Source organism: Mobula hypostoma, chromosome 1, assembly GCF_963921235.1.
Source record: "Mobula hypostoma chromosome 1, sMobHyp1.1, whole genome shotgun sequence".
Lineage (NCBI taxonomy): Eukaryota > Metazoa > Chordata > Chondrichthyes > Myliobatiformes > Myliobatidae > Mobula > Mobula hypostoma.
Window position 1 is genome coordinate 108,549,238 of NC_086097.1, and position 21,293 is coordinate 108,570,530.

General features: G+C 42.1%; 1 protein-coding gene across 2 annotated transcripts in view; it reads left to right on the forward strand.

Annotated features, from left to right (window-relative positions):
- The window catches only part of LOC134349800 (oxidation resistance protein 1-like), a 568,100-nt gene that overhangs the window by 481,992 nt on the left and 64,815 nt on the right, over positions 1–21,293 (forward strand). For both annotated transcript variants that reach the window (XM_063054685.1, XM_063054693.1), the window contains exon 11: positions 8,405–8,567. In XM_063054685.1, the coding sequence (XP_062910755.1) occupies positions 8,405–8,567 (163 nt within the window). The remainder of the gene's footprint in view (positions 1–8,404; positions 8,568–21,293) is intronic.

Here is a 21,293-nt window from a genome sequence, read left to right on the forward strand (position 1 = left end):
CACTGAACCAGAACTGGAACTGATATGTACTAAATGCTGCAGAAGAAGGCAGAGAGCAACAGAATGGACAAAGGTGATTGTGCCATTTTGGTCTTAATTGTTTGTGTGAATATAATTGGCATGTTTTGGGAAGAACGAGATACTGAGATGATTGTTTACAGAACAATGGCAATATGCAAGCCATTGTCACTGTGCGTATTCAGGTTTCTCGCTATTATTTGTTTATTTGTTATCGCTTTTGGATGGTGAGCACCACTGTGAGGTTACCATAAATCACTTTATAGGTAATGCAGGTTAACGGGGTGAGGGCACTTAGACATTGGTGTGGTGGAGTGAATCAGCATGGAAGAATGTGGCAATATATTGTCAACCAGAATGGTGTACAACTTGGAATAACATACAAATCTTGCTGTAGAATGACCTGGCTTCGAATGTTTGGAAATAATGTGAGATCATACAGAGATTGGAACATTATGAAGAACACTTAGCCACTTATGCAAATATTTGGATAGCTATTTTCTACATTGCGTATTGTTAGTGTTATCTCACTTTTACTGTTCTGTGCCTTGTTTGATTCTGATGTATCGACAGTACAGTTACAATAACCTATTTGTTCCACTAAAAATAGATTACATTTCCAGGAATCTGGGTCTGAATTATTTTGTACTATCTGTCTTATTGTTTTGAAGGTGTGTGACTTTCTTGTAGACTCTTGATTTATGACTCAACCTTTGGTCAAATGGTTCTATTGCTCTGCAATCTTATTTTGAATTTGAAACACAGTTTGCATATCTGTAGTAATTAGTTTTATATTTTTATGGTGTGATTACATCATAAATTTTGCACTTTAAGTGAGTAATATTGTATTTAAGTTTCCTCTGATTTACATTCTGCAGATCGATTTCCACACAGAATATTTTATAATTCCATAGAAACCAGCAGGGCTAAAACAAAATACTTCAGATACAGAAATCTGAAATCAAAGCAGGGAACTCAAAATAAACAGCCTAAGTGGTATCTTTAGAGAGGGGACCAGCTTGAGAAAAGTGCTATCAATCCCAAAAAAAACTGCTTCTCTTGTCACTGATTCTGCCTGCCCTGTGAAATATTTACATTGTTTTCTTCAGTGGCTAGAATACTGGGTGGTTTCATTTTTCTCCTGTCCTCTCATTTCTGGATCTCATTTGCTGGTTGTTTGGTTTGCAGTAGTTTTGGTTCAAATATTATGATTTGGGAAGAGAAGAGGTATACAAATGACAAATGGAAACCCACCCAATTGCTCCCTCATTTCAGGTTATGTTGAATTAGGCCATTCAGAATATTGTATTCTGAATTTAAGACAAATGTCTTTGTATTTCGGTAGCATCATTCCTGTGCTAGCACTTCGAAAAAGCTATGTATCCATTCCAGATCACATCAATTTGCTGTTGTGTGTCGGAGTTGCACTTGGAATTCTCTTCAACTGACACCTGACTCCTTTCTCAGATTTCTTCTATCTGTTTTGGGGTAGTGGCAGTCTGGTCAGTGAAAATACATTCTCTAGTAGGCTTGTGGGGTGGTAGGTGAGGATAAGGGGAACTCTATCCCTGTTATGTCTTGAGGTGAGGGATAGTGTGAGGCCAGAAGTATAGGAAATAGGGAAGGTGCAGATGAGAGCACTGTCAACACCAGTGGGGCCGGGGGGGGGGTGTGGGAGGGGGAGCACCGTTTTCTTAAAAAGGAAGATGCTTTCAATGTCCTAGAATGGAAGGCCTCATCACAAGATGCAATGGAGGTGGAGGAACTGAGAAAAGTGTATTAAATCCTTGCAAGTTAAAGGGTGGGAGGAAGTGTAGTTGACATGGCTAGGGAGTCACTGGGTTTGTAGTAGTTATTGGTTGATAATCTGACACCAGAGATGGGGGCAGAGGGATCAAACTTATCTGGATGCTCTTGGGTAAAAGAGACTTGAGATGAGAGGGAGATGAATTGTGTGAAGAATTGGATGTGGGCTTTAAGTTACCTCAGTGATCTCTGGCTCACTGCTTACCATTAGCTCTGTTGCTAAGCCTCTATTTTTTCTAGCCAACTGCATCTGTGGGCTTTTTGTGCCTCCTGAAATCAGGACCTCCCCATACATGTCTACTTCATCCACCAGGATTTCTAATTGTCCCATCTCTTTAAAATCCTAGCTGAAACTGTGTTCCTGCTCCCAGGCTCACGTTGCCATATGCTGTTGTCAGTGCTCCCGAAACTGCACAGCGATAAAGGGGTCAGTGATCACTTAAGAGACTACTAGAGGCAGCACAGTAACATAGCAGTTAGAGTAATGCTTCACAGTGCTGTCTGTAGACCAGGGTTCAATTTTTGCCACTGTCTGTATGGAGTTTGTATGTTCTGCCCTTGACTGCATGGGTTTCCTCCGGGTGCTCCAGTTTCTCACTATATTCCAAAAGATCTGTGCAGGTTAGAGTTAGTCAGTTGTGGATATGCTCTGTTACTGCCGGAAGTGTGGCAACACTTCCAGGCTGCCCCTAGCACATCCGGGTTGGTCATTGCTGCAAACAACACATTTTATTGGATGTTTCAATATACATGTAACAAATAAAGCGAAGCTTTAATGTTCAGCTGGTGTATAGCATGTGCATAGCATTCCTGACATTACTCATTCTTAATGAATACTAATGAGACATAATCTGGACAACATCCATCCATGAATACCGTGGGCTGACAGTGCTGGGAATTACTGCCATTTTTTCCCACGGAGCAACGTGTAAACAGCCCTTGAATTTTCAACGGCTTATTCTAGATTGAAACTCAAATATTTGATATTAAAGATATAAGTTTATTTTGTTGGTTTGGCACTACTATGCCACACTCAGTTGTCGCAACCCCTTTAAATGTGCTCCATTTTATTTATCTTGCCTCTCCTCCAACTTACAGAGGAATCACTTCACACTTCCTGTGCACTCAACTTCACTTGCCCATCTCACTGCCAAATTTCCAAGTTTGGTGTCACCTGCAAACTTTTACATTGTGCATTTAATGTACTGTATGTCAAAAAGAGCAGTGATTGTAACACTTGCCTTTGCCAGTGCTCTCCCCGTTAGGAAGGTTTTCATTGGGAGACCTGATGAAGGATCTCAGCATGAAACGTCGACTGCACTCTTTTCTATAGATACAGCCTGGCCTGCTAGTTCCTCCAGCAATTTGTGTGTGTTGCTTGGATTTCCAGCATCTACAAATCTTCTCTTCTTTGTGTTTGAACTTCGAACTTTTGAATAAAATAAGTACCTTTGCGTCTGATAAGGGTTTCTACCTTTACAAGCTGCGAGTTCCAAACCCCTACCCTTGGTTTGAGAATAGACTTTTATACTTTCCCGCCAATCCTTCGACTAATAACTTCAAAATTACAATTTTCCATTTCTGCTAAAATCTTCATATCCGTCTTCTTCACCCTCACCCAAACATTGTTTTCTGCAGTGTGGTGATGAGATTTGTAAATGGCACAGAAGTTCTGGTCCAAACTATGTTTTGTATAGTTCTGGCATAAATTCCCTGATGAATTCTGCATCTTTGCTTATTAAGGAAAGACTCCCTTGTGCTTTTTTAATCACTTAACTGACCTGTCCAGCTACCATTAAAGATCTATGGACATACACTCGAAGTTCTCTCCACTTACACACGCCATTCCATGTCCTGCCATGTTATTTATGTATTGCTTTGCCTTATTTCCAATATCCAAGGGCATTACCTCGCACTACGTGAGGTGGCATGGTACTGTTGTGGTTAGCACAACACTTTACAGTACCAGTGACCCGGGTTCAATTCCCGCCGCTGTCTGAAAGGAGCTTGCACGTTCTCCCCGTGACCGTGTGAGTTTCTGCCAGGAGCTCCAGTTCCTCCCACTGTCCAAAAATGTACCATTTGGTGGGTTAGTTAGAAACATAGAAAATAGGTGCAGGAGTAGGACATTCGGCCCTTCGAGCCTGCACCGCCATTCAGTATGATCATGGCTGATCGTCCAACTCAGAACCCTATACCTGCCTTCTCTCCATATTCCCTGATCCCTTTACCCCACTAGTCACTGCCTGCCATTCTGAAAAGGTCCCATTTATTCCCACTCTTTGCTTCCTGTCTGCCAATCAATTCTCTATCCACATCAATACCATACCCCCAATATTGTGTGCTTTAAGTTTGCACACTAATCTCCTGTGTGGGACCTTGTCAAAAGCCTTTTGAAAATCCAAATATACCACATCCACTGGTTCTCCCCTATCCACTCTACTGGTTACATCCTCAAAAAATTCTGAGATTCGTCAGACATGATTTTCCTTTCACAAATCCATGCTGACTTTGTCTGATGATTTCACCGCTTTCCAAATGTGCTGTTATCACATCTTTGATAACTGACTGTAGCATTTTCTCCACCACCAATGTTAGGCTAACCGGTCTATAATTCCCCGGTTTCTCTCTCCCTCCTTTTTTAAAAAGTGGGGTTACATTAGCCACCCTCCAATCCTCAGGAACTAGTCCAGAATCTAAAGAGTTTTGAAAAATTATCACTAATGCATCCACTATTTCTTGGGCTACTTCCTTAAGCACTCTGGGATGCAGACCATCTGGCCCTGGGAATTTATCTGCCTTCAACCCCTTCAATTTACCTAACACCACTTCTCTACTAACATGTATTTCCCTCAGTTCCTCCATCTCACTGGACCCTCTGTCCCCTACTATTTATTTAGTATATTTACAATATACTAGTTATTGTAAATTGGCCCATGATTAGGCTAGGGTTAAGTCTGGGGACTGCTGGGCAGCCTGGCTCGAAGGCCCATTCTGCACTGCATCTCAATAAATAAATATTTTCCTGACCAATTGACCATAGTAGTTGAAAGCTTTCTTCCTTACTCTCAGTCCCATGGATATTTGGTTGGCAAACCTCACTATCATGTCTCTTGAGTTTAAGTTATATCACAGGAAGTAGCACCAAGCACTGAGTCTGGAACTCCACTGGTAACAGTTTTCCAGTAACAAAACTCCCCTTCCTGTCTTCAACCAATCTCCAAGTCACTTTGCCACTTTTGGATCCCTTGGGCTTTTACTTTGTTTGACCAGCCTGCCAGATGGAATTTTTAAGGAGAAGCTCCCCCTCCCCCTCCCACTTTCAAATCTCTCACTAACTCTTCTTTCAGTTAGTCCTTCATCAGGATCTCGGCCTGAAACGTCGACTGTACCTCTTCCTGGAGATGCTGCCTGGCCTGCTGCGTTCACCAGCAACTTTGATGTGTGTTGGTAAATGCAGGTTCTTTTTTAACATTTAAGAATAGATTGGACAGATACATGGATGGGAGGTGTATGGAAGGATATGGTCCTGTCTTCTCCTATCATTTTGGATCTCCCCCTCCCCCTCCCACTTTCAAATCTCTCACTAACTCTTCTTTCAGTTAGTTCTGACGAAGGGTCTCAGCCTGAAACGTTGACTATACCTCTTCCTAGAGATGCTGCCTGGCCTGCTGCGTTCACCAGCAACTTTTATGTGTGTTGCTTGAATTTCCAGCATCTGCAGAATTCCTGTTGTTTGCGTTCCTAAAATTCATATCAATTACTTCAAATGAATGGAGCCTTATCAACACTCGTTACAACCGCAAAATTTCCAGTCAAATTCATCAGACAGAAACAATTGTAATCTGGTTGTAGCTGATTAATTTATGTCTTTCTAAATCAGTTTAATACTTTTTCTTTGGAATCGATTCCAATAAGTTTCCTACCACTGAAGTGGAATTAACTAACTTTTTAATTTTTCCGTTTCTTTCTTCTTCCTGACCTGTACAACAGCACAGTGTTATCAGTCCTCTGGCACCATTGCTATGGCCAAGATGAAATCGGGAAAAAAAGCTTAGAGCTTTTTCAGTGCCCTCTCAATAGTTTGGCATGTATTTCAGTGAGGTTTGGCTATTTATCCACTTTCAGAGAAGCTCCCTTTTCCATTGTTTTTTTTAAATCCAATACTCCAGTACTTTAAATCTGTTCTTTAACTGCAGTGTAAGCATTAGACCCCAATTATGCCTCACATACCGTTTTATGTTAATGGCCCCTAATGATTTGACCTCTCATTTTCTAGTTATTCTCTTTCCTGTAATGTCCTTTCAAGATTTTTCCAGAAATAATTCAGATGATATGTAGTTCAGTTGGTTGATGGTTGGGTTGAGTTGTTCCCTGATCTTGGCAATTTACTTGCAAATGTTTTGTCATCATGCAAGGAGACATTGTTAGTGTGCTGTTGATTGAGGTGTATCCAGCTAATGCTTGGCCTTTATATATTTTTCAATCAGCTGATTGGATGTCATTTTGGAAACTCAATTGTGATGTAGGGAGGAAATCCCGTCGCTGATTGGCTGTGCGGCAAGCTTTGTGCGTTCTGCTCCGGAAATTTGCCTGCATCAGTCTTCATGTTCATTTATGGAATTGCTCACGGAGAACCATGCTTCTCGGAATTCTCTTGTGCTCACTTGCACCATGACTTTCACTGATGCCCAGTTGAATTTGTGTTCCTCTCGATCTTCATGGGAAGAGACTAGGGAGAGTTGGCCACGCTGCTTTACAGCCAGTTGATGGTCATGGATCCTTGATTTTCTGATTTAATTTTGTTTCACTTGCTTTTATGCTTTCCTGCCTCACCTTTTTGGCTTCACTTACATATGTTCTTTATTCTTCTATGTGTTATGCATACTGAGTTCTCAGTGTAAATGGAAGCTTCTCACTTTTTTTGCTTTATTCTGCCCTTGATACATCAAGCCATCTTAGGGACTTTAGATTTAATGTTCCTAGTCTTTTTTTTGTGGAATGGTGCTTATCTCAGACCCCTTGAACCTCCTATTGCTCTTGAGATTGATTTAGTAAATGAGAATGAACAATAAAATCAGATGCCAGGATTCTGAAATGAAACTGAAAATGCTGGAAGTGCTCAGCAGATCGGGCAGCATCTGTGGGATGAGGTTAATTTCAAAGGTAAAAGAAAAGTTAGTACATTGCGTCTCTGGACAAAAATACTTACCCTGCTTCTCTTCCTACAGATGCTGCCTGACATCTCAAGTGTTTTTAGGTTATCTTCTGTTTTTATGATAAAACAATAGCTGTAGTTCACTTCAGTTAAATCACTTGGTCCAGTAAAATTCACCTTGCCCCAATTTAGCACATTTACCCCAATTTTAACTTTGTCCTTTTCCATATAAATGGAACTGAATTTTGATTACTGGCACAAATTGCTCTGCCACCAGTAATTCTGTCTACCTGCCCAACTTCTTTCCCTAAAACAAAGTCTGGAATTGCCACTCCATCGCCCTTCCCATCCTTTGGGTTTGCTGCATTATTGGTTAAAGAAATTCTCCTGAATTAATTTTAGAAATCTGTTACCCACTATACCATTCATATCAACTCCAGCCCAGTTAACATTTGGTGAATTGAAATCTGTAATTATTATTGTCCTAATATTACCTAAATTTGCTGTTACTTCAGCTGCTTGGACATTTTTAGTACACTTCTCACATCTGATTGCATCAGTGAGAGTTCTTGTTCAACCCAATGTAGCTTCCTTTTCGTTTCTAATCTTTTACTTCTATAGCCCTGTATTTCCCTGTTGCTGACCATAATCACAATTGTTTTTTTCAAATTTTAATTTATTGAGATACAGTATGGAATAGGCCCTTCCGACCCATCAAGCCGTGCCACCCAGTAATCCCCCAATTTAATCCTAGCCTAACCTTGGGTCAATTTACAATGACCTACCAACCCCTATGTCTTTGGACTGTGGGAGGAAACCTGAGCACCCAAAGGAAACCCACCCAGTCACGGGGAGAATGTACAAACTCCTTGCAGGCAGCAGTGAGTTTTGCTCAGAAGAGGGAATTTTAAGAATATTTAATCCTTATAAAAATGTAATTCAACTTTATTCTGCCTGAATGTTATAAATATGCTTGTATGATTTTTAAAAAATGTTTAAATGGAAACTTATTTGTTGATCATTCCAACATATCATACTATACCTGCAACAAACCATTATTTCTTCAACTAATATTGCCTCCTTACTCTTTTTCATCCTCTATCTGAAAACCCTGAAATCACGAATTTCAAGCTGTCAGTCCCATTCTCGTTTAATCAGTCACGTATAGTTATGGGAGATAGAGAAAAGGCATTGCGGGGGGGCATATGACATGGATAAGCCATTAGCTGTTTGGAAAACACAGCAGGCTCAAAGGGCTATGCTTCTGTCTCCTTCTCGTGGACTGTTATCACCATCAGCTGAATAATTCTCACCTGAATTCTGATTTTTTAGCAGCTGTGCAGCAAGTGTCAGTCAATCTCTACCATCTGGTACAGTGGACCAGAAGAGCAGTTTATTCAGAGGAGACCCTTTGTTTTGCAGGGCCGACCACCTGTATGTTTTCTTCGTACAGTGGTCTCCTGACATGTATGGCAATGAATCCGGAGAGTCATCGAAGGAGCCAGGATTCATGGTTGCATCAAGGAACGAGGAGTCTGAAATGAGCGAGTGTTCCATCAATGAATCAACATTAAAAGATTGGGAGGTAGGTATTTTCTTGTCTTTGTTTGGAAAGCTACACTGAAATAATCATATTGTGATTTTTAAATCCCTGCATGCTTTTATTTTATAACAACTTGCTTGTGGGTGTACTTCCAGTGTTTCATGCCAGTGATCATCTAGAAAGCCAAGTTGCTTCATTTCTGGTATTGTATTGTCTGTGAATTTGTATTCTCCATATGTTTCCTTCTGCCCTCTGATCTGTTACCTCTGTGGATCAATATTGTATGCCGAATATATGGACAATTTTAAGATTTTAAATTCTTATAAATATCTGACCTGACCCAGTCTGCCTGTGATTGTATAAATATGTTTGTATGGTTAAAAACAGTAAGTTGGCTTAACTGGAGCAGAGGCTGATTGAATAACCTGCTTTCCAGTGGGCAGGTTAGTAATTTAATAGGATTCTGTGCCAGGAGAAATTGTCTGCTATGAGTATTAAGGAAAAATGTTGGAAGTCAGGGAACCTCACAGTCTCCCTGATGATGATATCTATGGGAAGTCCACCCAGCTGCAGCTACTGACAAATCAAGTGAAGGAATTGGAGCTGGATGTATCCTGGATCATCTGACATTCTGTGGATATCATAGGTGAGAGCTTTAGTGAGGTGGTCATACCTCAGGTGCAGGTCACAGATAGACGGGTGACTGCCTGGAGTAGTAAGGGGAGTAGGTAGACAGAGCTGGATTCCCCTGACTAACAGGAATACCCTTTTGGATACTGTGGCTGGAGGAATGACCTTTCAGAGGCCAGCACCACCAGCTGGGTTAGTTAGTGCCACACTGTCCAGCTCTGAGGCCAAAAAAGGGAAGGGTGAAGTCAGGCAGAGAGATAGTGATGAGACCCAATAGTAAGGATGCAGGTAGGGGTTTCTGTGGCTGTAGTCAAGACTCCAGGGATAGTGTGTTGCCTCACAGTGGATACAGGACATTCTGAGAGGGGAGAGCATGTGGCCAGAGGTCATGGTCCATTTAGGTACCAATGACATAGGCAGGAGCAGGGATGAAGTCCCACAAAGGGATCATAGGGAACTAAGCAGAAAGTTAAATGCCAAGAATTCTGGGGTTGAATTCTCCGGATTATTCCTAATACCCTTGGCCAGCGAGGTGGGAAATAGATGCGCAGTGCAGTTCAAAATGTGGCTAAGGAGCTGGTGCAGGACGGAGGGCTTCAGATTAATAGTTCATTGTGCTCTCTTCCATGGCAGGTGAGACCTGTACGAAGAAGGTGGTTTGTATCCGAATTAGAAGAGAACTAATATCCTCGGTAGGAGTTTTGCTGGTGGTGGGACTGAAGAGCTGAAATGTATTTATTTCAGTGCTGTGGATAAGGAGCGTGAACTTGCAGCCTGCATCAGTACATGGAATTACTATGTCTTTACCACTATGGAGACCTGGTTGTGTGAGGGATGGGACTGGTAACTCGATGGTCTTGAGTTTCATTGTTTTACACATGATAGAGGGGGAAGGTAGAGGAGGTGGAGAGGTTGCACTACAGATAAGGGAGAATGCAACAGCAGTGCTCAGAGGTGACACACTGAAGGACTCATCCACCTGGGCAATTTGGGTAGAGCTCAGAACCAATAAAGGTGCAGTTATGCTGATAGGATGATACTGTGGGCTCCCCAATAGCCACCGAGTGGTGGAGGAACAGATAGGTAGACAGATTATGGAAAGGTGCAGAAGCAACAGGGTTGTCACCATGAGGGACTTTAACTTCCCCAGAATGGACTGGAATATCCTTAATACTAGGAAGGTTAGAAGAAATGGGAATCTTGGGTGAACCGAAAGGTCTTAACTTTAGTCAACAAGGCCCCTGTAATGGGAACAACTTAGTAATTCCATGTTCTGATCCAGGCTCTAAGTTCATCCTCCTTATCCATAATGCTCCTAGCGGTGAAATTTGAGCCCATCAGTCCCACCACATTTTTTCAGCCTACCAATTTTTGTCCTTCCTTTCAGTCTTACTTTTCTCTCTGTAAGATTGAGGAAGCTAAAACCAGACCGGACCCAGGGCAATAAAAGGTTAGTTGGGAAGTGCTCAAGCAGGCAGTTAAGAAGGCCAAAAGGGGCATTGCAATGTCCTTGGCGAACAAGATCAAGGAAAATCCCAAGGCCTTTTATTATTATATATTAAGAAAAAGAGGATAACTCTCAAGATGATATACAGTCGAAGTCAGAAGCTTACATACACCTTGGCCAAATACATTTAAACTTAGTTTTTCACAATTCCTGACATTTAATCCTAGAATCCTAGAAATTGTAATGGGAGATAAGGAGATGGCGGAGGAACTGAACGAGTATTTTGCATCAGTCTTCACTGAGGAAGACATCATCAGTATACCGGACACTCAAGGGTGGCAGGGAAGAGAAGTGTGCGCAGTCACAATTACGACAGAGGAAGTACTCAGGAAGCTGAATAGTCTAAAGGTAGATAAATCTCCCAGACCAGATGGAATGCACCCTCGTGTTCTGAAGGAAGTAGCTGTGGAGATTACGGAGGCATTAGCACTAATCTTTCAAAAGTCGATAGATTCTGGCATGGTTCCGGAATGTCACTCCGCTATTTAAGAAGGGGGCAAGGAAGCAAAAAGGAAATTATAGACCTGTTAGCTTGACATCGGTGGTTGGGAAGTTGTTGGAGTCAATTGTCTAGGATGAGGTTACGGAGTACCTGGAGGCATATGACAAGATAGGCAGAAGTCAGCATGGTTTCCTTAAAGGAAAATCCTGCCTGACAAACCTATTACAATTTTTTGAGGAAATTACAAGTAGGCTAGACAAAGGAGATGCAGTGGATGTCGTATATTTGGATTTTCAGAAGGCCTTTGACAAGGTGCCACACATGAGGCTACTTAACAAGATAAGAGCCCATGGAATTACAGGAAAGTTACATACGTGGATAGAGCGTTGGCTGATTGGCAGGAAACAGAGAGTGAGAATAAAGGGATCCTATTCTGGTTGGTTGCCGGTTACCAGTGGTGTTCCACAGGGGTCCGTGTTGGGGCTGCTTCTTTTTACGTTGTACATCAACGATTTGGATTATGGAGTAGATGGCTGGCTTTGTGCCTAAGTTTACTGATGATACAAAGATAGGTGGAGGTAGTGTAGGTAGTGCTGAGGAAACAGGGAGTCTGCAGAGAGACTTGGATAGATTGGAAGAATGGGCAAAGAAGTGGCAAATGAAATACAATGTTGGAAATTGTATGGTTATGCACTTTGGCAGAAGAAATAAATGGGCAGACCATTATTTAAATGGGGAGAGAATTCAAAGTTTTGAGATGCAATGGGACTTGGGAGTCCTCGTGCAGGATACCCTTAAGCTTAACCTCCAGGCTGAGTCGGTGGTGAAGAAGGCGAATGCAATGTTGGCATTCATTTCTAGAGGAATAGAGTACAGGAGCAGGAATGTGATGCTGAGGCTCTATAAGGTGCTGGTAAGACCTCACTTGGAGTACTGTGGGCAGTTTTGGTCTCCTTATTTAAGAAAGGATGTGCTGACATTGGAGAGGGTACAGAGAAGATTCACTAGAATGATTCCAGAATTGAGAGGGTTAACATATGAGGAACGTTTGTTCACTCTTGGACTGTATTCCTTGGAGTTTAGAAGAATGAGAGGGGACCTCATAGAAACATTTCGAACGTAGAAAGCCATGGACAGAGTGGATGTGGCAAAGTTGTTTCCCATGATGGGGGAGTCTAGTACGAGAGGTCATGACTTAAGGATTGAAGGGCGCCCATTCAGAACAGAGATGTGAAGAAATTTTTTTAGCCAGAGGGTGGTGAATCTATGGAATTTGTTGCCACGGGCAGCAGTGGAGGCCAAGTCATTGGGTGTATTTAAGGCAGAGATTGATAGGTATCTGAGAAGACAGGGCATCAAAAGTTATGGTGAGAAGGTGGGGGAGTGAGGCTAAATAGGAGAATGGATCAGCTCCTGATAAAATGGCGGAGCAGACTCGATGGGCCAAATGGCCGACTTCTGTTCCTTTGTCTTATGGTCTTATGGTCTCAAACATTCCCTGTCTTAGGTCAGTTAGGATCACTACTTTATTTTAAGAATGTGAAATGTCAGAATAGTAGTAGAGACAATGATTTATTTCAGCTTTTATTTCTTTCGTCACTTTCCCAGTGGGTCAGAAGTTTAGATACACTTTGTTAGTATTTGGTAGCATTGCCTTTAAATTGTTTAACTTTGGTCAAATGTTTTGGGTAGCCTTCCACAAGCTTCGCACAGTAAGTTGCTGGAATTTTGTTCCATTCCTCCAGACAGAACTGGTATAACTGAGTCAGGTTTGTAGGCCTCCTTGCTCGCACACGCTTTTTCAGTTCTGCCCACAATATCAGAATGGGTCTGATATGTCTGTCCACGGCCTCCTCTACTGCCAAGGTGAAGCCACACTCAGGTTGGAGGAACACACCTTATATTCCGTCTGGGTAGCCTCCAACCTGATGGCATGAACATTGACTTCTCAAACTACCGCTAATGCCCCACCTCCCCCTTGTACCCCATCCGTTATTTATTTATATACACACATTCTTTCTCTCTCTCTCCTTTTTCTCCCTCTGTCCTTCTCACTATACCCCTTGCCCATCTTCTGGGTTCCCCCCCTCCCCCTTTTCTTTCTCCCTGGGCCTCCTGTCCCATGATCCTCTCATATCCCTTTTGCCAATCAACTGTCCAGCTCTTGGCTCCATCCTTCCGCCTCCTGTCTTCTATCATTTTGGATCTCCCCCTTCTCCCTCCCACTTTCAAATCTCTTACTAGCTTTTCCTTCAGTTAGTCCTGACGAAGGGTCTTGGCCCGAAACGTCGACTGTACCTCTTCCTAGAGATGCTGCCTGGCCTGCTACGTTCACCAGCAATTTTGATGTGTGTTGCCTGGATATTATCTACGGTCGTGGACATTTGAGGCATTTGAAATGCTTTCTTGTGGTAGGTTGATTCAGAACAAATAGATGCATGAGTTCTGGGGTGATTGCAAATTCAGATTCAGGACTGGCTTACCTATAGAAGACAGAGAATACAGTTGGAAGGCTGTAATTCTGATGAGAGGTGTTCCACAAGGATCAGTACTGGGAACTCTGTTGTTTATAGAAACATAGAAAATAGGTGCAGGAGTAGGCCATTCGGCCCTTCGAGCCTGCACCGCCATTTATTATGATCATGGCTGATCATCCAACTCAGAACCCAGCCTTCCCTCCATACCCCCTGACCCCTGCAGCCACAAGGGCCATATCTAACTTCCTTTTAAACATAGCTAATGAACTGGCCTCAACAGTTTGCTGTGGCAGAGAATTCCACAGATTCACCACTCTCTGTGTGAAGAAGTTTTTCCTAACCTCGGTCCTAAAAGGCTTCCCCTCTATCCTCAAACTGTGACCCCTCGTTCTAGACCTCCCCAACATCGGGAACAATCTTCCTGCATCTAGCCTGTCCAATCCCTTTAGGATCTTATACGTTTCAATCAGATCCCCCCTCAATCTTCTAAATTCCAACGAGTACAAGCCCAGTTCATCCAGTCTTTCTTCATATGAAAGACCTGCCATCCCAGGAATCAATCTGGTGAACCTTCTTTGTACTCCCTCTATGGCAAAGATGTCTTTCCTCAGATTAGGGGACCAAAACTGCACACAATACTCCAGGTGTGGTCTCACCAAGGCCTTGTACAACTGCAGTAGAACTGTATGATCTGTATGATTTCGATAAGAGTGTAGGTCGGTGGATTAGCAAGTTTACAGATGACATCAAGGTTGGTGGAGTAGTGGACTGTGTAAAGACTATCAAAGAACACAGCGGAATATAGATCTGTCACAGATGTGAGCAGGGAGAGGTAGATGAACCTTAATCTGGGCAGGTGTGAGATATTGCACTTTGAAAGGTCAAAAGAAAGAAGAAAGTATACAATTACTTCTAGACCTTTTGATAGTATTAAGGTACAGAAGGATGTTGGGGTCAAGGTGGATTGTTCACTGAAAGTGGTTATGTATGTTGATAAGGCTTACATAGGTGTAGGCATGCTTACATTCATTGGTAAGGATATTGAGCAGAAAGGTAACGAAGTCATGCTGCAGCTTGACTTCCAGATGTGCAGATAAAAGCAGTCAGACTGCACTTGGCAAATGTACTATGTGCAGTTCTGCACACCCTGTTATAGAAATATGTAAACACTGTGGAAAGGGTGCAGAAGAGGATGCTTCCTGGATTAAAGAGTATGAGCTATATGGAACATTTGGACAAACTTGGGCTCTTTTCCCTAGTGTGTCGGATGCTGAAGGGAGACCTGATAAAGGTTTGTACAATTATGAGAGGTATATTAGGGTAGATGGTCCGAATCTTCTCCCCAGGGTAGAAATGTCAAGTACCTGAGGGCGTGCCTTTAATGCTGGAGGGAGAGGAACTTAAGACAATGTGAGGGGCAATTTTTTCATGTAGAGAGTGGTCAGAGCCTGGAATGGGTTACCAGGGATAGTCATGGAAGCAGGCAGTTTGGTAGAGTCTAAGTGGTTTAAACACAAAGGGAATGGAGGGATATGGATAACACACAGGAGGATATTTAGTGTAAATTGGCATCAACATCAGCATTGCCTGTATGGCCTGTCCAGTACTGCACCCTTCTATGTTGTATGAAAATATCTCTCTTGTGAAGGATGAGCCATAGAAAAGTACAGCACAGAAACAGGCCTTTTGGGTCATCTAGTCCATGCTGAACCATTTAAACTGCCTACTCCCATCAACCTGCACCGAGACCATAGCCCTCCATAACCCTACCATCCATGTACCCATCCAAACTTCTCTTACTGAGTGATGGAATAGTTACAAGGGACTAAGTAATCCACTCCTACTCCTGTTCTGATTAAAGAAATCATTCTTTGTATCTGCTGTCTTCCCATATCCTTAGATCTTCTCCAAGCTGAGGCCTGGTCTCTTGTTTCCCCCCTACCCCTCACCTCACAGTCTCTCCTATGACTTCACCCTTTCCTCTGCACCTTAATGCACTCCCTTACTGCAAACCTTGAGTGACAAAAAACAGCATTTCAGCTTTCCAGCAATTATTGGGTGCCATGGTAGCTCTGTGGTCAGTGCGTTGTTACGCCTCGGGGCATTGGAGTTCAGAGTTCATTTCCAGCAGGATTCTGTAAGGAAGTTTGTGTGTTCTTCCCATGTGCACATCTGGGTGCTCCAGTTTCCTCCCACAGTCCAAAGACATAACAATAGGTTAATTGGTCATTGTAAATTGTCCTAGGGTTAAATCGGTGGATTACTGGGTGGCATAGCTCGGTGGGCCAGAAGGCCCTGTTTCTCTAAATAAAATAAAAGATTCACCATCACCATCCCTCCCCATCTCCGCTCTATATATTGTGGTGTTTGTGATGTGTTGTTACTGTGAACATCGCGTTTCTTTGCAAATGGCACAAAGTATTGGTGAAAGATGAAATGTTTGCAGTTTGAAACGAGATTAACTGTTAGTTGCTGGTTGTCTTTGCTCTTTGGGGGATGTATAATGGGTACCATTTCATTTGGGTTGTTGATAGTAATGGACTTGATGTTTTGCCAGTTGAATTCTGAGATATGTCAGTATTAAATTGGAGAACTGCCAACCGTAAATCCCAAAAATCAGTGTTGGAATCCATTCTAGAAAATCACTGAAATAGCTCTAATACGTGGCAGAGCTATTCTTCATGTATGACATCCCAAAAGTTCAGTTTCTTGCAGAAACACTATTTTTAAAAATTATTTCTATGTGTGTGTCATTGGATATTTGGGAGCCCAATTACGAATGTGTATGAAAAAATTATAAGTAAGTTATATAAATATAAGAAATGGCAATCAGGTAAAGAATTGGTACATTGAATCTTCGTAATCGCTGGAGCATCATGACCAGACATCTGCCCAACTATTTCTTGGTGGCATTACTCTGTTGGTGGTGGCAAGCAAAGGAAGTTGTAATACATAGGCAAAAACAAATTGGACCGTGCTTTAGCCCGTTTAGGCAATCAAACCAGAATCTCATAGACTGGATGTTACCCAGATAACTACATGATAAAATCTCTTTCCACATCAAGAACAAATAAAGGTCCTCTATTCCAAAGGCTCAGGGCCGTCTGGGAGAAGAAGAACTAACTGTCCAACATCAAGTATTCCCTTATTCTGGTACAATTTAAATTTGAGCAAGACTATTAATGGAGATAGTCTGTCAGTAGGCACATAATCCAGCCCTCCTTGTATAATTTTATTTTATAATTTGACCTCTTATAACTTAACAGTTTTAGGTTCAATATCATTTTCATGAATCTAAGTACAACTTCTTTGCTGATATAGAATATTCTGAATGGGTCAAAGCAAATCTTTTTATAATCACAAGCTTCTATTCCTTTCTGTTTTAGCCTCCTAAGGTAAAGACCAACATTTCAGTAATATCACAATTAGATCTTTTCCTGGATTACTCACTTTAGTTTTTAAATCTCTCTGCTCGTCCACTATTGCCAACATGGAGAAAATCCTCTTATTGATCTGAATTTGCCTTATATTTCCTTGTATTTCCAGTGAAAGTTTCTGTGTTAATCTTACAACTGATAAACTGACCACTTTGGGCCACTGTTTTCCTTGCAAATCAATGTATGCTGATTTCCAGCTTGTTACTGCCCCCGCTCTGCCTGTTTCCATATTTGTAAGCATAACGATTTCATAATCATTTTAGGATGCCACCGTAGCGTAAGATTAACGCGACACTATTACAGCTTGGGGCGTCAGAGTTCAATTCCCATGCTGTCCGTAAGAAGTTTGTAATTCCTTCCTGTGAGCACATAGGTTTCCTCTGGGTGCTCCAGTATCCTCCCACATTCCAAAGATGTACCAGTTAGTAGGTTAATTAGTTGTTGTAAATTGTCCTGTCATTAAGCTAGGGTTAAATAGTGGGTTGCTGGACAGTGCCGGACGGGCCTGTTTCCCGTAGTATCTCTAAATCAGGGATTCCCAACATTTTTTTATGCCATGGACCCCACCTTTAACTGGAGACTCACTGGTCCCCAGATTGGAACCCCCTGCTCTAAATAAATAATCATAAGAATATGATTGATCTCAAATGGTGGAAACTAATAAAGTTTTTCTCTTGCGCCTACTCCTACCTGTTGGTAATGAGGCTGAAACAGGCCTTCAGGGGAAGACCTTATAATATTTCATAGCCTGTAATCTCTGTGTTATCTTTGAGCCTGTTATGGTTAGTGATCTACTCCAGAAGCATTTGTATCATTTGGGGACCCTTGAGAGGAATTCCTTCTGGAGTCTTCTCAAAGGAGATAACAGCAAAATATTTAGAGTTGTTACTGGTATGTTTTGTAACTCCAGAAATTAATTGAAAGAAAAACACGTCTGGGAATAACACGTCTACTTAGTGGGAGGGGGAGGGGGAGATCCAAAATGATAAGAGAAGATCCTCTCGTATCCCTTTTGCCAATCACCTGTCTAGCTCTTGGCTCCATCCCTCCCCCTCCTGTCTTCTCCTATCATTTTGGATCTCCCCCTCCCCCTCCCACTTTCAAATCTCTTACTAACTCTTCCTTCAGTTAGTCCTGACGAAGGGTCTTGGCCTGAAACGTCGACTGTACCTCTTCCTAGAGATGCTGCCTGGCCTGCTGCGTTCACCAGCAACTTTGATGTGTGTTGTTTCTAAATTCTTGTCATTTTGCATTCAAAGTCCATTAGTTACCCAGCTTGACTTTTCTGTGTATCTTTGACCATTGTCTGTTACATGGTATTAACTTCATAACTGGTTGTTGGTAAGCTGGAGGTATCCGGGGAACATGACCAGATGGCCTCAGAGGAGAATTTCAGATTGCTTTGGCTCAAGTGGCTGTGGACTCTTTCACCTCAGTATGAGTATCAGTGCTGTGGGATTGTTGGCTAGCAGTAAACATCAATGACACTGGTTGGAGCGACAGGGTCTGAGAGAGGACTACAGAACTGATGCTCATTAGAGCCACCTGGTAGTGACTCAGTGAGCCCTTTTTGCAAACTATAATCTATCGAATGAAAGCTCCGACATTTTATTTTCTGACCTTTCACTAGGCAACAGGTGAATGGCCACTATTACTGCAATTAATGCTATGATACGCACGTCAAAATCAAATGCTATGCTGTTCATCCTGTCCAGGTGAGAAAAGAAAGAGCCAGCCAACCTAATCTCATCATCCAGCACTTGCAAGTTCATGTCCAAGTATTTATGCGAGGTATTGGGAATCTTTAACACAAAAAAACAGTAGGAGGAGCCCTCTCAGCCCCCCCGATGTTTGCAAAGTGAGTACGTCATATTTCCTCATGATGTACAAGTAGGCCATTTGTTTAAAGTCTGTGCCAGTTCTTGCAGCAGTCCTGTTACCCCACTAATTTTTCCTATCATCTCTTCTCTCACTTGTGTCCATTAAAGCACCCCCCCCCTTATTTTCCAATTGCACAGCTGCACCATAGATAATTTATTGGGGACTACTAACCTAACAATACACGCCTTTTGGATGTGGGAGGAAAGCAGAGAGCCCACAACCATGTAATACTCTCACAACCATGGGGAGGACGTACAAGCTCCACCAATGAAGCATCAGACCTGCAGGGCTCTGGGACAGTTGCACCATGAACAATACTACTCTGCTGCCCAAAAATCTTTTGATCTCTGTGACGAAGTATTTAATCTATACTAACTTTTCAAGCGGTGAGTTCCAGCCCTCTTTCACCTGACGAGTGAAAATAGTTTTCCTTATCTCCTCTCCGTTCCTATCAGTTATTTAAAAAATTTCCCATGGTTTTTGATCACTCTGTTAAAGGAAACAGCTTCTTCCTACTTACTATATCTTGGCCCCTGGTAATTTTACCTTCTCTTTCTCAGGCAGTTCCTTGGGGCCCAGGATGACTTGCTGCCATTCCAGTTCTGTGAGTTCTGAGGTGGCTGATGAGGCCTATTTGAGATCCGCAGACTCTGCCACAAGTGCTTGACAGGCGGGTAGGTGGATAGAGTGGGAGGTGGTACACTTCTTTTGCTATTTTCACTTTGCACCCGCATGCTCTGAATGAAAGAACTCAAGTTCCCAGTGCTATCCTGGATGCTGCTTCTCCATTTGGAGAGGTCACGGGTCAGAGATGCCCACGTTGATGAATTCAGGAAGGACTTGAAAACACCAGGGAAATGTTTACTCTGTCTTTCTGGTCATCTCTCATAATGACAGAACTTGTAGGAGGGTACAATGAATGTCTTTGGACTCTGGCTTTAGAGGTGACTGTGTAATGAGAGTCTTGTTGGTTGGAATAATGGACAGTGACATGGTTCACTTACCTTTCAAATGGATTTTGATGATTTTGGAGATCAGCTTTGGCAGCAACTGTAGTAATTTGAGTTCCCTCTTTGAACTCTCATTTCTCAGCCAACCAAAGGATATGCTAAACTTCTACTTTCTTAAAGAGGTGACTCTTAATATATGGGAAATGAGCTATGTTTCCTAGGGTTTTCCAGTGTTGTACAACGAGGTTGGCTGCTAGCGGACTGTTGTTCTGCTGACATTGAGTGTAAGGCTCATCCCCTCAGCAAACACGTCAAGGACGACCCAGAGCTGTGGCCGTTTATGTGCTAGCAATGCTCTTTGTTCTCGAGTGGAGGCAACAACGATTCAGCAGTTTACAATTTGTCCTATAGATTGGCTCACTCCAATAGAAAAACTGTTGGATTTGAAATGCATTACTGAAGTGAAAAAGATTGAATGTTGGAATAATTATTGCTTTGGTTGATTCTGGTTTGTATTGGGATTGATTTGGAGGTAGGCTGTTGGTTGGAATTATAGGTTGGATGTCATCACATAACAGATATAGAGTAGAGCCAAATTTAAGAACAGTGATCTACAATCCTTTATTTAGATAAGTTGATATTTTATTTGTAAAACTGCTGCATTTTTAGAGGGCTGTCACATGGTAATACTCTCGTCTTTTGCACCTCTAATGGAAACAATCTGCACTGGCCTTTGGGGAGAGGCTGCTTGGCCAATTACAATGACTTTTTCGGTATTTGCAATTGAATTGTCTTCTTTTGAAGATTCTAAAGGTGATAGCACCTTCAACATTCCTACATAAGGGAGATGAGGTAATGAATTAATTAATATCACAAGTTCCTCTCTCTAAAGTTTTACAACTGTGGGAGGGATAATATCTCTTCCTGAGCTAGTGGCAGTATGCTCCTTTGTGGAATGGAGTTGAGATAAGGCCACTTGCATGTAGAACAGAGTCTTGAATTTGAAATTGTTCCAACAACCTTTCCATTGGACTTTGACTGTTTACATAAGATCTCCAGTCTTGATAGTCAACAGGCTTGGCCTTTGGGCATTTAAGATTTAGTTGAAGAATTTGCACATATGGTGGTATCAATGATTGCTGCATCTCCTGTGCTCTTTCCACCTATTATCTGTTCTTTAGATTTTTTTTGTTAAACCATAGTTTTGGTGTTTATTTTTTCCTTGAAATTTGATAGCATTTCCAATCCAAAAATGTCGGATTTGCACTTATTTTCGCTTCAAGATCTCCTAGTGATTCTTATTCAGTTCATCCCTCTTTCGTGCTGGTGGAGAAACCAACAGCATCATCATTTGTGTTATTTCTGTTATTCTTGTTCGTTGGGAGTCACGAGGTTGTCAGGGTAATAAATTGATAAGGAATTTGCACATGGCACAGAGATTGGC